This window comes from Diadema antillarum, unplaced genomic scaffold (genome assembly GCF_040938485.1).
Source record: "Diadema antillarum isolate AM-2024a unplaced genomic scaffold, OU_Dant_1.0 seq00000782_RagTag, whole genome shotgun sequence".
In the NCBI taxonomy this organism is placed as follows: domain Eukaryota; kingdom Metazoa; phylum Echinodermata; class Echinoidea; order Diadematoida; family Diadematidae; genus Diadema; species Diadema antillarum.
Window position 1 is genome coordinate 1,115,888 of NW_027271670.1, and position 16,598 is coordinate 1,132,485.

General features: G+C 40.6%; 1 protein-coding gene across 1 annotated transcript in view; it reads left to right on the top strand.

Moving 5' to 3' along the window:
• Positions 1-13,424, top strand: part of LOC139739097 (macrophage mannose receptor 1-like) — a 40,550-nt gene extending 27,126 nt beyond the window's left edge. The window contains exons 28-42 of the mRNA XM_071649716.1: positions 751-809; positions 1,251-1,433; positions 2,038-2,061; positions 3,219-3,400; positions 4,059-4,123; positions 4,639-4,739; positions 5,137-5,412; positions 5,830-5,990; positions 6,790-6,895; positions 7,362-7,606; positions 8,470-8,638; positions 9,152-9,409; positions 10,380-10,559; positions 11,509-11,550; positions 13,171-13,424. Coding sequence (XP_071505817.1) covers positions 751-809; positions 1,251-1,433; positions 2,038-2,061; positions 3,219-3,400; positions 4,059-4,123; positions 4,639-4,739; positions 5,137-5,412; positions 5,830-5,990; positions 6,790-6,895; positions 7,362-7,606; positions 8,470-8,638; positions 9,152-9,409; positions 10,380-10,559; positions 11,509-11,550; positions 13,171-13,424 — 2,305 coding nt within the window. The remainder of the gene's footprint in view (positions 1-750; positions 810-1,250; positions 1,434-2,037; positions 2,062-3,218; positions 3,401-4,058; positions 4,124-4,638; positions 4,740-5,136; positions 5,413-5,829; positions 5,991-6,789; positions 6,896-7,361; positions 7,607-8,469; positions 8,639-9,151; positions 9,410-10,379; positions 10,560-11,508; positions 11,551-13,170) is intronic.
• The last annotated feature ends 3,174 nt before the right edge of the window (positions 13,425-16,598 follow it).

The window sequence follows — 16,598 nt, forward strand, 5'->3', positions numbered from 1 at the left end:
GTATTCATTGCTATCCGGAAGTAGATATCATGAAATCAAACATTTATTTTGTACTTGCAATAAAGATGCACAACTGTGAAGATATTTGACGAATATACAAAGTAAATGTAAGATGATCTGACAATGTACTGATTAACTGAAAAGACAAGCATTATAATTGTTGCTTTACGTCCATACTGTCCTTTTCTTTTCGTCCAGTAGGAAGATAAGCATGTGCAATCATCGTACCGAGAAAACATGTGCGATTATGATGATTTCATGAGTTTCGTCAAATACTGCCCTCCTGAAATGTAGATAATGAGGGCCTCCCAATAAAAATCGGTCACCGGCAATTAGGGATAGAAAAAGAATCATTAAACATTGATACAAACATTTTGCGGAGAAACTGAAATTAACCAATATTCTAAAACCCATCTCTCTCCAAAAAAAAAAAAAAAAAAAAAGGTTTATATCAATTGTGGAACTTGTAATTAGGATGAGTACTTCTCTATTTTGGTGCGTAGTATAAACAATACTTACATCTATATTGTTTATGCAAATCATCTTCAGTGAAGACCCTTGACAATGAATGCAAGTGGTATTATATGGCAGAGTGATAGTGAGAAATACCGAGTTATGCTCGTCCCCGTGTTGGGGCAACAGAATGGTCAGGGACTCCCCATTCTTCAAACGTCTTATTGAGATGGAAGACCTTTTCAGTCTAGTGAGACTTTGATTAACTCTCTTCCCATCGTGTCTGCTATCACACAGCTCTGAAGACAATTTCTATGGCTTCTGGCTCGGACTGAATGATATCAACCAGGAGGGAGGTAAATCTGAAGTTGATGTTGTATACCAAAACTGAGGCAGCTCGTAACTAGGTCCAAACTTTCCACATGAATTTTATATACGAAGCGGTTCATTTTGTACTGACATTACAATGACGCGTTTGAAATAAATGCCGTCTACTCCTAGCAGATTGCTTAAATCATGTATACCATATATAGAATGTGCGGGAGGGGGCAGAAATCTTTCTCCATTCATTGAAGTCGTTTTCAATTCGATTTCCCTTGCACTGTTAAAATAATTTGTTGAATTAAAATGCAATGAATGGGACACCATATTCAAATTTATCTAGGCACACGTATCAAGGGGGATTGGTCTTTGATTTATGTATACATCATATTATATCCGACTATTGAGTGAACATTTTATAAAACCTATGCTCAGTATAAACTACATCGTTTACGTTTTTCCGCGTAACCATACAGCGTGGCAATGGAGTGACAACACGGCCGTCATCTATGTAAATTGGGAGGCAGGCGAGCCCAACGATCACTCGGATACCGAGGAGTGCACGGAGATGTTCCTCAACCCGGGCCGCGGCTGGAACGATATCGCCTGTTACGCTGTCAGGAGCTGGGTCTGCAAGAAGCCGAAAAGTAAGGAGCCTAGTCTGTGACGAGAGTATAGATTTTTCTGTCGTGACTGTCCTTAGTTCTCCCACAGTCCGGTCAATGTACTTTGTTGAATTACAGTGTATTCATTCTACTTGAGCAAAATCAAAATTAGCACGATTGTCTCTTACTTTTTTTTGACACAAACTCAAACGCAATAAGCTAACGAACAATAACGAAATACTAAAGAAACTAAAAATATACCTCAGAGGAAAGTGTCAAGCTTAATTTCCATTTAGTAAATAAATGTGTTTTCTAGTGTTAGCAAACACGAGCATGGAAAAAGGATTGCGCACAAAGACAAACATACTGACCAACGCATAGACAAGCCTCTAAACCGATCAAAAGAGATCGAATCATGGAGCTGATCTGTGATTGTTGAAAAAAGGAGGGTACGTAATGATATTGTTTTCCATTTTATATTATCCCTTTACTAAGTATGAATATTCTTTGATGTATTCTTTGTATCGATAAGGCTATGTAAACTTTGAAATAAACATACGGAAGAACACTCCCCCGGACTGAAGCATGTACCGTGCATAAATTAAGGAGTAAATGTTTAACATTGCTTTCCCCTCACCTCCCTTTCTTTCAGGCATAGCACGACCGACGCCACTCCCAAACAGTAAGTTTTCGTCACTTTTATATCGAATAGATAGGGAATTACGGAATATGAATAGAAACAGATACGCTGCGAGGAAAAAAATTGTCATTGTTTGTTGACGTGATTAATATCTTTTAAGGTATATATTGCCAAAGACTTGTTGATGAAACTTGCTGCAGATTATAGAGATAACGTTTGGCGCTCTTTTTTTTCTGAAAATTTCAATTATATTGGCAAATCAAAAGTATCATCATTACAGTGAACTTGACGATGAGTCGATCAGGACATACACTCTTACCATGAGCTCTCTTGCCACGTTTAAGTGCGTTTAAGCTAAGTCCTTGAGTGTCGGCGGACATAGGCAAGTGTCACCCTCAAAATCGATGTCGCACCCCGAATGAATTCGACTAAAGTCGCAACGGCTTGTTTCCGAATAATCTTTGGCCGCTCTTAATGATGTGCATAGGAGAAGATGCACACCATGATTACGTAAAAGTGTGCCTATACTGTATTCCTAATCAAACACGATATAAATCAACGAACACGTAATCATCAGAGTCGTCTCTTGAGGAGCTGCATGGCCTTGAGAGTATCATAGTGATCTTTGAAGTTGACATCTCCAGGTTACACTCTGTTATTCCGAAGGTTCGTTAGTCCTAAAACGAAATAAGGTTCGTAATTCCGAGGGTTCATTAATAGTACGCGCCGTCTTTACATTTTCGGTTTAACGAATCTTGTTTTATTTTCGGCTAAACGAACCTTCGGAACAACGAACCTTATTTCATTTACGAACCTCATCACATTTTCGGAATTACGAACCTTCAGAATAACGTACCTTCGTCATAACGCCACAATGATGTTCAGATTAACGAATCCTTTCATTTCCGGAATAACGAACCTTATTTCTTTTTCGGATTAACGAACCTTCGGAATAACGAACACTATTCATTTTTGGATTAACAAACATTATTTTTCATTTTCGGAATTATAAACCTTCAGAATAACGACCCTTCGGAATAACTCCACAAATGTTCGGATTAACGAACCCTTTTCATTTCCGGAAAAACGAACTTTATTTCATTTTCGGATTAACAAGCCTTCAGATATAGTACTATGCTAATTACAAGTCTGTTGTGTACGTTGATTTGACTGCCATTGTTGTTTGTGGCGTCCTGTAGTCGGTGTCTGTCCGTCGGACAGTAACTGGAAGTACGTAGCACCCTACTGCTACTACCTCAGCGATATCGCCGGCGAGGGAGACCGTAAGAGTTGGTCGGAGGCGCAGGCGTACTGCCAGACCCAGGGTGGCCATCTTGTATCCATCACCAGCGGCACTGAGAATCAGCTCCTGATGGCCATGGTAAACACGTAGACAGGTTCTGTTGTCATGGTGATGATGATGATGACACTAGTAATAGCGTTAATCTTGACAATGACGGTGATATTTATCATGAGAATGATGATAATAACTATTATGATAAAGATGATGATATTGATAATGATACAGAAAATAACTATGACATTGACAGTAGTATACCACCAGTGATGAATGCAATTGCATTGATATCTAATGACCCAATATTTAGATAGTGACTACTATGCAGCGATTTTTCACGACGTCGTAACTGGCGCTCAAAACGCCTGCAAACCCGAACCTACACAGTACACTTACACGTCACATCCTGGATAGCATTCCAGTCAGCCTGCCACATGCTAAATTAGATTAAAATAAAACAACAGACAACGGACATACTAAGGTCGTATCGATTCCCCAGGGTCGACAAATCCTTAACCTTATGATAAGAGACTCACAAACTTCTACGCAGTAGCCGCACTTCTCTTTACTCCCATGCGGCGTATATCCAAGAAATGTGTATACAAAATTATTTGGTGCAGTTGATAATGACATACAACCTACGTTGTCGATCTTTAAGAAAAATAAATATGTATAAACATGTTAGCATAATTATCTCTATCTGTATTCTGCTTAAATTCTTTTCTCTTTTATACTATGTTAGGCACCGACTGTTGCTCTTCAATACTGGATTGGATTGAGACAAGAAATCGTCGATGGACCCTACGCGTAAGACTTTTATTTTGGTGTAGTTACTTACCCCCCCCCCCCCCGACTTTCTTAAACAATGAAGAAATGTATCATCAGTGATATCACAGTGGGTAGATCGACTCAGTACAATAATGTTAGCATAAGCATTGATTGATTGAATTTATCATGTACTAAAAGTACCATCATAATAATGGTATTATTATGTCATGATATGAGTATATTAGCGTCCGTCGAAGAGGGATAATAGAAAATGTGCAGAAGACTACCATAAAAAATGCCGGGTAAACGGGCATTCATGGATTCTTCAATACAAAGTGAGCTTCATTAGTGCCAGTCTATATGTTATAAAGGAATACAAATCAGATACTAGTCATGCTAGTAAGTAACAGTCCACGCAACACACAAAACTAACGCGACCGAAACACTAAAGAGAGATAGAGGGGGCGGGGGAGATAGAAGCAACACAAACTCTCAAGATAAACCAGGGAAAAAATGAATCTTAAAGTATTGAACTTGCATCTTTGTTCTGACAGCTGGTCCGACGGAAGCCCGTATACCTACGCCAACTGGAACCCCGGCGAACCGAACAACAAGCATGGGGAAGAGTCGTGCGCCGAGATAAGCAAATACAGTGGTAAGAATCCACAGAACAATGCTGTTTATTGCTATTTTCAAGGATATTTTATATCCATCGTAACGAGAGGGGAGTTATGATGTAGTCAATCTTCAAGAAGATTGAAATGATTAAGAGTTACTGCGTAGGGAAGCTTTTTGACAAAATGGATTGTAGAACTCACAGTGAGCCATTAATAACTATTATGATATTCCTGAATTGCTTGCACACGAGATTGATGAACGGGACCATGGACCTTTGCTCGACAGCAAAGAAAAGGGGACTCAACATCGTTCAATATCAATAACATCTATTGGAAAATGATACGTATTTTGTATTTTATGATCTGGAAAAGCGCAAAGACCTATACATTTCTGATCGAGCACTATTTCTAATTCCCTTAATTCTTTTCTTCCAGGATCGGACGGGACCGTTGGAGAATGGAATGACCAGAACTGCGGTGTGCCAACCCCGTTCATTTGCAAGAGGTTACAAGATTCGATCACTCCCATCACAAACGCCCCGACACCCGAGCCAACCGGTGGGTGCGATAACGGATACTTCAAGTACTACAACCGATGCTATCGCATGGGCGGTTATGATACTAACGATCGATACAAGTGGAAGGCTGCCCGGGACGTCTGCATAGCTGAAGGCGGGAACTTGGTGGGAATCCACGACAAGAGGGTCCAGTGTAAGTGGCAAAAGAGTTGCAGGTCATTTTTGATCAGTTAGCATCTGCCATGATTTCTCACTACTCGTGAAAGGTTTAGTGTAAGCGCACAAAAATTGTTTTGAAATCCATTTTTTCACACACACACACAGACACCCTGGGAGCCTAACCAGCTTTGATTGAGTTCAGAGGCCTCTTTCGATCAAACTGACAGAAATTTTACAAAGGTTCGCTGGATGAAACTCCTAAATGACTAAATTACACCACTTGCCTCGCTGCATATGCATTTTTCCTTTCAATCTGATAATTACAAAGGTGCCTGTAATGATACAGCGCTCTCACGAAGACTGTATTTGAATCGCATAACGGACGGATTGTCCAATTTGAACCGAATTAAAAACCACACATGCTGGTTTCTTTCTCCATTTTGGTCCGCAGCTCTCCTGACATCCATGCTCCTTGATATGCCTACGGACGTGTGGATCGGTTTCTCGGATCTCGGATCACCGGGTCAATATCACTGGACCGATGGAAAGGCGGCAGTGTACACTAACTGGCTACCCGGAGAACCGAGTGGGAGAGTCACCTTCCCCGGAGAAGTGAGTTCCGATCTTCAGTAGATATCCCGTCACCAACGGGTACTTGGTGCACTAATGATCACTTGTGTGTGTGTGTGTGTGTGTGTGTGTGTGTGTGTGTATGTACTTTACCGACATCGGTAGCATATCTGTGAGTTGCTGTTATCACCGTTATCATTGAGAATTGAAAATGAGAATGAAAAGTATATGAATTATCATATAATGACCATTATTATTATTATCATCATTATTATTATCATTGTCATTATTGTTATTATTATTATTATTAACATTACTATCATCATCATCATCATCATTAAATCTTATTCTTGTTATTTCGTATAACTCATATTGCATAAAATACCTGTTCAAAGCAAAATGTTAAAGTTGATAGTAATATCTTTTGTCTGGTAATTTAAAGCCTTGATGACCTTCTATAGCTATTGTTTTCTTGATAGCCCCTTTCTTAGTGTTTCTCGAAGGCTTGTACCAGAAAGGCTTATTACGTAAGTGCAAGCTGTTTCCCCGCTCAAGAAACGCACCAACTTTAGGAATTGCAGTCTTTATGTAGTTTATAGTTAGGCCTATACCATGGTGACATCTTGCCTGCAACCAATCAGCTCTCTGTGCATTTCAGTCGTTGATGTGAAAAGTGTAAGTACGATAATTGAGTCAAAATGTTCATAATGTTTACATCCAGCATTTTAACTCAACGGCATCCCCGTCTACGAATTATACAATATCTCCACCAAGTCCGTATAAACACTGCATAAAGTCTGCCGCCACCAGTCGTGTTTCCTTTCTCTAATGTATTTTGCAGGAGAGCAGGAACTGTGTGGAAATGATGAACGATCCATCGTACGCGGGGAAATGGAACGATGTGCAATGCGACGAGGTCATTGCATACATGTGCGAGAAAGATCTAGGTAAGGCGTGATGGAATGATGTGAAATCATGAATGCGATTGTCACAAATTGATTGAGAATTAAACTTTCAGTGAAAGTATTGTAATTTCGAAATTGTTACTAGTATGCATCACCTGTATTTAGTATTAGCATCTCAGAGTGTTGACAATGTAGAAATTGCAATGTCGTGTAGTATCTAGAATACAATTGAAAAGCTTATAAAACATGGAGGATTTTTTTTTCATCCTTTGGGATGATAAGTGTCGATATTTTGTCGCCGTTAGTTGTGACTATCAATGATATGACACTTTTCAGAAATTTTATTTGCTAAATCTAACTGTTAGTTTCCGTTTTTGTTCTTGTCTTCAACTGATAACAAACACCACAATTTAGAAGAGGTACAGTATGTCTTTTAAGTGTAGTTATTATGGAGTTTTAAAAATGTGTATCACTAGAATACGGGATTGATTTTTAATCACTCTCCCAGTGCCTGGCGCCAGCGAAGATCCACCCTCTAGCTCGTACTGTAACGACCGCAGTTACTTTGCATACGATGGTGACTGCTACAAGGTCGACACCACTCAGCGCACGTACGCGCAGGCGCTGGATTTCTGTCGCTACGAGGGCGGGAATCTCGCCAGCATCACGGACTCGTTCCACGATGCCTACCTAGAGTACCTCTTGTATTCAAGCGGCGTGCCAGACGCCTGGATTGGTATGACCAGGAACGAGGTATATACCAGCTTACAAAGATTGACACTCCGTTCAGAGTGTAGGCCTACGCCTGGAGAAATAAAGTGAAAACAACATGAACAGCTAACTTGACACCAAACTCCGCAATTGGAATGTCAGAATTTTGCATGTTTTTACGAAACGTGATATTGATTACTGATTACTATTCCATTATAAATGCAAAACGATGACGTTGTCATTGCCGCACCAACCTCATTAATGTAGATGCTAGAAGGATGTAAAAGATTATCTTTGTCAAAATTTTAGCAACGCAATCTCATTGGACATCAGACAGACTTTTAAACATACCCTCAGGTACAACTCAGAAAAGTTTGTCCCCACTAAATTTCCTCTTTTTTTTTTGCATAAAATCACAAAGGGAAAATGGTATGCTTCGCATCATATTTCTTAGTGTGCAAGAGCTGTTTAACCTAATAAAGATGACTCTTGAGGAAAAGGTTGTAGTTATCGACTAGAAATAATTGTATGCTCTTAGTTTTAACCACAAAGCTGATGACGTCATCATCTCAGCTAATTTGGATATGTTGATGCGACCGGGGCTCCGTTTCATAAAGATCTTATTAGAGACTTTTCGCTCCATGAAATGGATTTGAAAGTCTCATATTCCAGTGTAGTTATACATGATGAGTGACTTTGGCTATTCTGAGATTGATGTAAAGACATTTATGTGACATCTTCGCCAAACGGACCCCAACTTCCACAAGACGATAAAAATTCTAAAATTCCATAACTCTCTTATTTCATGTCCGATTTTGATAAAATTTCTGTCAAGTTACACTTTACCTCCTTCCCCCTACCATCCTGGTGCACTTCTATCACGATCTTTAACACCCCTTTCCCAGGATGGAGAGTACGCGTGGAGTGACGGGTGGCCCGTATACTACTCCCAGTGGGGCGATAGCGAGCCAAGCCAGCGACCCGGGGAAGGCTGCGTGGTGCTCAACGACGATCCCGCGTGGGACGATGTCAGCTGCTCGGGTCTCCATGCAACCATCTGCAGACAGACAAGCAGTAAGTTCCTAATCAATTTTGATCCTCATGTTTTGTTTACGTCATGAATGCGTTTTCTCATCTTTTATGACCCTGTGTTCGGAAAACACTGTTAATAACACACTGTATAGGCTCACATAGCCCGACCAGACGCCGCGATTCATATTTGCATGGCAGACAGGGTTGTGTATAGTAAAGGCTCACATATTGAGGTATAGGCCTACCAATGTAACAAAAAGGTCTTGGTGGCAGAACATATAACGTAATTGTTCACTTGTTTAAGGTTGTACCTATATGGATGTCCTGGGTCCCATTTCGTTAAAAATGGTATAATTTGCAGATTTCAAAAGTTTTCTTCTCCAGATACAGAACAACTGAGTCATCGTACATACCACAAACGAAGTCAAGTTAAGCGTAAACAATTAAGCAAGTGCACAAAATCAATCCGTCAACTGCCTACCCCAGATGCCTGAACATAAACAACATTTTGTCGTTTATCTTTGTGTGTGTGTGGGTGTGTGTGTGTCAATTTAGAAGTGCCTCCGACACCAGTACCCACGTTACCTGGTGACTGCCCGGCGGGCCAGAGTGAGTTCGGCGGCCACTGCTACTACGTGCCTAATGAGGCCGTGTTCGCCGAGTGGTTCACGGCGCGCTACATCTGCCAGTCGCAGTATGGCGGCGAGCTAGTCAGCATCCACTCGCAGGAGGAGAACGAGTTTGTGCGGAACCTGGCCTTCGGAACCCAGGGCGTCCGCTCCGTGTGGCTGGGTCTTACTCGCTCCGAAACGGGTTAGTGCGTAATACTGGTACATCCTTGGTGAGACCTGTGTGAGAAAACGATACTGGGACAATACAGAGTCTATCTGGACTATAGAGAATTATATAGATGATGACTGATGGGGGAGGGAACATACCGGATGTTCCACCCGAAGTGTTTGAAATGCTATTTAGGGAGGTAATAAGTCCCGAGACGAAGTCGAGGGACTTATAGCCTCCCTCAATAGCATTTCAAACCCTTAGGGTGGAACGTTTGGTACATGTTCCCGACAACAAAAGTCATCATCTGTTATATTATATGGGTTAGTCAAATACGTCAACATCAACCGAACCACCAGCCAGTACAACGCACTCGATCGCTCGCTCTCTCGCGCAGAGCCAAATTCACTGTGCGCGCGCGGACCTAGGCCCTCTGTCATTTGTTACGTGAAAATGTTTTCCCATGCGAGAACATTACAAAGAATGTTCGCCCTAATGTGCCTCCATCACGTGACTGTGTTTAGCCAATCACTTACTGGTATTTGACTACTAAGTAACTCATGTAATATAATTCAATATGTTGAGACATAATGGTCCACAATTTGGTAAATGGACATATTGATAAGTACAGATACAGATATATTTGTAAACACATCTGTGTGTGTTTGTGTGTGTGTGTGTGTGTGTGTGTGTGAGGGAGAGACAGTGAGAGGGAAGAAGCGAGACAATTACAAGAAAGTGCAACAAAGAGAGGTAAGACTGTGAAAAGGGAACACTTTTTAATCGAGCGCACTACGTAACATACACTTGTACTTTGATAATCTCTTCATAACCATGTAAAAAAATTGTACACCGAAAGAATATGAATTACTTATTGTGATAATGGTGCTTTAAACAATAACTTTTAGGTTTGTCGTTAATAAGTCACTCAAGATCTAACGAGATATGTCCTTCATTGTCATGATCTTAAATTTCTGTTATTGTGATCTTGTCGGCTTCGCAGGTGGTTTCAAGTACACGGATGGCACTCCAGTGGACTACGTGCATTGGGCTAATGGCGAGCCTACGGAGGATTGGGCGGGGTCTACCGAGGACTGTGTTGAAATCTACACCAATGAGTACGGCAAGTGGAATGACGAAGACTGCTACGCTAGCGCCTCCTACGTCTGCAAGATGGATAAACGTATGTCAAGCTAAACATCTTAAAGGGATGGTACAGTTTTAGTTGAGAAGGGGCTACAGGTTTCCGATGTTTTTGGTGATTTTTTTTTCTCGAGAAAATGAGAAACCTCCTAATAAAATGTATGATCCACATTTTATTAGGATCACTTTGTTTTACTTTGTTTTTGGATATCTCGGACATTTCAAAACTGATTTTCAAATTTCAAATTCAAATTCTAATGATTTTATTTCCATGTATAGCCATACAAAGTGATATACATGACGCTTACATTTCCATCAAAGGAACTTAACTTTGAATTCCTTTTCGAATTGTATGCTCTTTAACATTTCATAAAGTGGTTTCTAAGTACCTTGCAAAAAGTTAAACGCTGAATCCTCATCTCAACCAATACTATACCATTCCTTTGATATATTGTCACTGAAGAAATCGAGTATTCTTTTCTCATTTATTATCTTCTCCTGTTCCTTCTTGCTTGTTTTACACCAACTATAAACTTGTTTTTGTTCATCAGAGCTGTTGCTTGTTCCATCTTACCACTTTGACTTCATTTGCCCATTTTTTGTTTACCAACTTTGTAAGTGATTCTTCTCTTCTGTGCCTCTGTTGTAGTGTTGCTTTGATATTTTAACACCTATATACGTGTAGTATTGTTTACTCAAAAAGCTTACTGGTTTATCACCTACCTTATTTCCTTCTTGGCAAGGGCGGCTGAACGTATTTTCGTTTGTGTGTGTGTGTGTTTTGTCTGGTATTCTTTTCTTGTGGAGGAAAAGTATATATATATATATATATATATATGCTCTGCAATGCTGTTGAAAGACAGCTACAGATATGGGTCTGGATATCTATAATCTTTTATACATGATTATGTACAATAAGACTGAGGTTTGTTTCCATAACATCGAGACACAAAGTAATATGACCCTATTCTTTCGATCAATGTTTTCAGGTAATAACGACACACAGGCCGAACCAGTAATATCAGACAATGGTAAGTGAGGTTCATTTCATCTTGCACAGCTGCCATAACATGATATGGATATTGACATGATTAAAAAATGGCAACCGGGAAAGCTTGCATGGTGTCTTGTAATGGACATCATCTTAAATGTTTTGTTATTAACCGTTGCTTATAATTATGTCTTCCCTGTGGCACTGAAGGACAGTAACGGCGTCGAGTTGCAAGACATCAATAATCAATGGTTATTATACAGTAGTTTTTATGTGCAATGATAAGGTGGTAATTTAGTCTGCCTCCAGATAGAAAGGACCCGGGTTCGATTCCCGAGTCTAACTGAGCAATGTTGTGTGTAATTATATGGTCACCTCTACTAAGAAGCAAAACGCTCTGTCCCTCGCATAGGACATAAAAATTAGGTGAGAGATGAGGTGAGGAAAAGCGCGAGAGAGTCACAACTGCACTTAAACAGTGCTAAAGGCGCCAGCTTCATTGATCGTAAAGAGCAAAGCGCATAACCAGGTAAAGTGTTACCCCTCAATGTTGATATAATTTCTGTACCCAGTCTACTCACTGAGAATGGAATTGCTAAGATGCATGGCAGACTTTGATACCACACCATTTGGAAACAACCCCTGAAAGATGCAGTGGGTCCATGTGGGTCTGAGGCTCTCCTCCTCTCCACTCTCGGCTCCCCCCTCAAATCCCCTGGTCCCGCACACTCTCCCCTCACCCACCCCTTTCGTCCTTCTGTTCCCTTCCCTCTCTGTCCCTCCCCTCTCCTTGCCCTCCCCTATTTTCCTCCACTCCCCTCTTTGTCTCTCCCCATAACCTCCTTGCTCCTTCCCCTTTGTCCTTCCCCTCCCCTCCTTGTCCTCCTTTTTATCTCTCCACTCCCCTCTTTGGCTCTCCCCATAACCTCCTTGCTCCTCCCCCTTTGTCCTCCCCCTCCCCTCCTTGCACCTTTCATCTTTGCCCCTTTCAAACCCTTGCCATCCTTTTTATCTCTCCACTCCCCTCTTTGTCTCTCCCATAACCTCCATTGCTCCTTCCCCTTTGTTCTTCCCCTCCCCTCCTTGCCCCTTCCATCTCTGCCCCTTTCCACCCCTTGCCCTCCTTTTTATCTCTCTACTCTCCTCTTTGGCTCTCCCTATAACCTCCTTGCTCCTCCCCCTTTGTCCTTTCGCTCCCCTCCTTGCCCCTTTCATCTTTGCCCCTTTCCACCTCTTGCCCTCCTTTTTATCTCCCCACTCCCCCTATAGCTCTCCCCATAACCTCCTTGCTCCTTCCCTTTGTCTTTCCCCTCCCCTCCTTGCCCCTTCCATCTCTGCCCCATTCCACCACTTGCCCTCCTTTTTATCTCTCCACTCCCCTCTTTGTCTCTCCCATAACCTCCTTGCTCCTTCCCCTTTGTTCTTCCCCTCCCCTCCTTGCTCCTTCCATCTCTGCCCCATTCCACCACTTGCCCTCCTTTTTATCTCTACACTCCCCTCTTTGGCTCTCCCCATAACCTCCTTGCTCCTCCCCCTTTGTCCTTTCCCTCCCCTCCTCCCCAAACTTGTCCCTGCTCCTCCCTTTGGTGTTGTTTAAGGGCATAGTGATGATCATCTCTTGCATCATTTTTATTAACCATGTTCCCTTCTTATCCCCCAGGTTCGCTGTCGTCTGGAGCCATTGCCGGCATCGTCATAGCCATGCTCGTGATCGTCGCTGCCGTCGTTCTCGTGGTCGGATATTTCGTTGGTGTCCGCGGCAAGTCCAAGCCCGCGATGCCTTCAACGTCAAGCTCATTCCCGACTCCGGCTCCACCGGCTGGTTTTGACAACGCTCTCTACGTGTCTGGTTCCAGTGAAACTAAAGTTCAGGTTGAGGAGAAGTCGAAGGAGCCGGGCTCTGCCGAGGCGTAGTCTTTTTTTTAACCAAATGTAGTTTTATTTCTTCTTCTTTTTTCATAAACGAAGCGTAACGGATCGTTAAAGATTGTCTGCCCCTTTTTGCACACCTTGCGAAATTTTGCATGGTTAAGTAATAATGTCTCCCATCATAGTGTGTGGAAACTTACGATAATACACCACAGAATTTCAAAGCAAAAAGAAAAACAAAAACCAACCCCATGTCACTCGAAAATATGCTTCACTTTTGTACAGAGAATAACGGTTGAATTTTTTTTTCGGGGTCCGAATGAATTCACTGGAAATCTATAGTATTGTTTCCCCCTCCATTAGAGAAAAGTTTTCAGCTGTATTATTCTGAGGAAAGGTATGAATTACCTACCTCTACGATATACCAGCTTATGAAAGGAATCTGATTTCCAGGGTTGCAAAAGGGACACACGAACTTAAATAACAATTTCACCGTGTCTCTTCATTCATACACAGTATAAATATAACAGACGATGAGAAAGTAGCAAAATCTGTATTGTTTTGTCATATAGGATGATTTTGCATTCAAAGTACTTAGGAGGCGAGGCAATATTTTTCTTACGAGAATAACATTCATATTTACTTGTCTCCGTGTGTATCGGGCATAGCTGGTAGTAAATTACAAAACAAAGAAATCACTCCTTCTAACAAGTGTCTTAAGGTAGGATTCAACATAAATCAGAAATCGTTCAGTAGGTATATTAAGATCGACATGGACGGAACCTAATCCTCGCATATTGAAATATTTGAAATACTTTGTGTTTAGAAAATTGCGTTGTGTTTATGATTGTGTATGATTTTTGTTGGAAATGGAAAATAAATGAAATAGATAAAATTGAATAAGATATAGAATAAACATCGCCTTCTACAATGCATTCAAATATTACATGAAGTTGTCGTTTTTCTTTACCTGTCTACCTAGAAATTGCAAAGTTTACATCATCCGTCTTATTTTTGTAATGTAACTATGATAATAACTTGGCGGAGCAGATAAAATAGTATGAACGTATGTTAAAAGCCTTTCATAACCTCTGTCTCTCTATGTGCTGCTTAGAATCACATCTTGCTTAAGAGCATGGTGGCGTGTCTGAATAAAGTTTGTCGACTACATAGGATATACTCAAATATGATACACCATAGTATGAATTGAAACTTTGTTTGCAAACCATACCGGCAGGAAAACTAGACTCCTCCCGCGAGGTGATTCAAATAAATGATGACACGAAATTTTGCGATTTGTATCATAATAGTGTTGTCAATTGTCCATTTTCGTGTTGTGTCTATAAGAGATAGAGCATAGACGTCAGGATTATGATATTGGTGTAAATATTGACTGCGACCTTTGAAAGGGTTCTCCACGCCCATGTAAAGTTGTAGGGTGTTCTAGAGAGAAACACACACGCACACACACAATTACGACATCAATCACTAGCTGTAGTCATTTCGTTTGATACCACTATGTATCTTCATGCGTATACTTGTTAAAAGAAATCTCAAAATAATCTTGTGAACATTTGAATTTGTCCCTCTCTTGCGACTCCACTAGCTCCATCATGGCGACAAACAAAGATTTCTGGATGGAAGCCAATCAAGTGAATAGCTTGCTTGGATATCATTATGTCGAGTTCGTCACATCTATTTGTGATTTCGATGTAATGATCCTACTTTACCATCGTGCATGAGTTGCATTTCGATATCTTAATGACCAGGAACCTGCACGTCAGAAGAGGATTGTGTAAACATTCATAGTTTCTTGATGTAGGATACATGTTTTTATATTTAATATCTTTGGTTTTATTCTTATTTGCCTCAGAGTGATTAACTTGATTAACTTAGGGAATCTTCACTGTAAAAACATCGGTGTTAGATTTAACACCACGGGTGTTAAATCTAACATCGATCAAACTTCAATAGAGGACCACACCCACAGGTGTTAAAAATGCACTGTGATGGTGTTGAAAAGTGTTCACCTGACACTTCGTGGTGTTAATTTGACACTGTACCTGGTGTTATTTTGACACTGTACTGGTGTTAATTCAAAAATGACACCACATGGTGTTGATTTGATATTTGTTGGTGTTAATATCAATGGTTTAACACCCGTCCAGCTTCAATAACAGACCACACCAGCTGGTGTTACTTTGGTGTAAATCTATTTTCAATTTTTTTTCAAAAATCTAGTATTTCAATGTAAAATTCCTGATCGTCTTGTTTAAATTAAAAATCAACAAGAAGTGCAGTTACTAAGAAACTCTTCAAAAAACAGTTTAAAATTTCGAAATGACACCCGGAGGTGTTAATTTAACACCATAAATGAGCACTGAAAATTTAACACCAGCTCGGTGTTCACTATTTAACACCGGACTTTTTGTAGTGTTTGAATAGAGCTCACAGTGGAAATGTCTCTACCAGAACTATTCCGCGAGGATTGTAACAAGTGATGATTAACATTTTATTTTCTTCTGTGAAATAAACAATGCAAAACTGACTGTTGTACTGTATGCACTCGTACCTACATGGGCCCTTATTCTATCTAGTCAAAACTTCGATATCATCAACATAATTGATGCAGCTTTGCCATGTATATCAGTCAATCCTGTCAATATATCGATCAATTCATTGGTTACGGTTCGTTATTCGGAAGGTTTGTCAATCCGAAAATGAAATAAATTTCGTTATTCCGAAGATTCATTAATCCGAAAACGAAAAGATGTTTGTAATTCCAAAAGGTTCGTTATTACGCACTTTCTCTTTATTGCCGGATAAACGAATCTTAGGAACTATTTCAACACCATTTCATTTTTGAATTAACAAATCTTCCGAATAATGAACCTTGTTTCATTTCGTATTGACAAACCTTATGAGTGGTGAACATCATCCAGTTTATCTAATCGGTCATAGTTATGTCCCTGCTTCATTGTTATTACGGGTGCTCAATCGTGCAATCATCTAGAAAACAATCATAAGTGATACAGTACATGGAAAGGGAGAATGAGAGAGCGAATGACCGAGGAACAGGGGAGAAAGGATAAAAGACGATGTAGGGCGAAAGGGGAGAGAGTGAGCGAGAGGGGGGGGGGGGGACAAAAGAAGTGATGGAGATGGTGGTGATCGCCGTGGTACAACAGAAAATGCCCCTAATTTCGAGCATATGCCTCA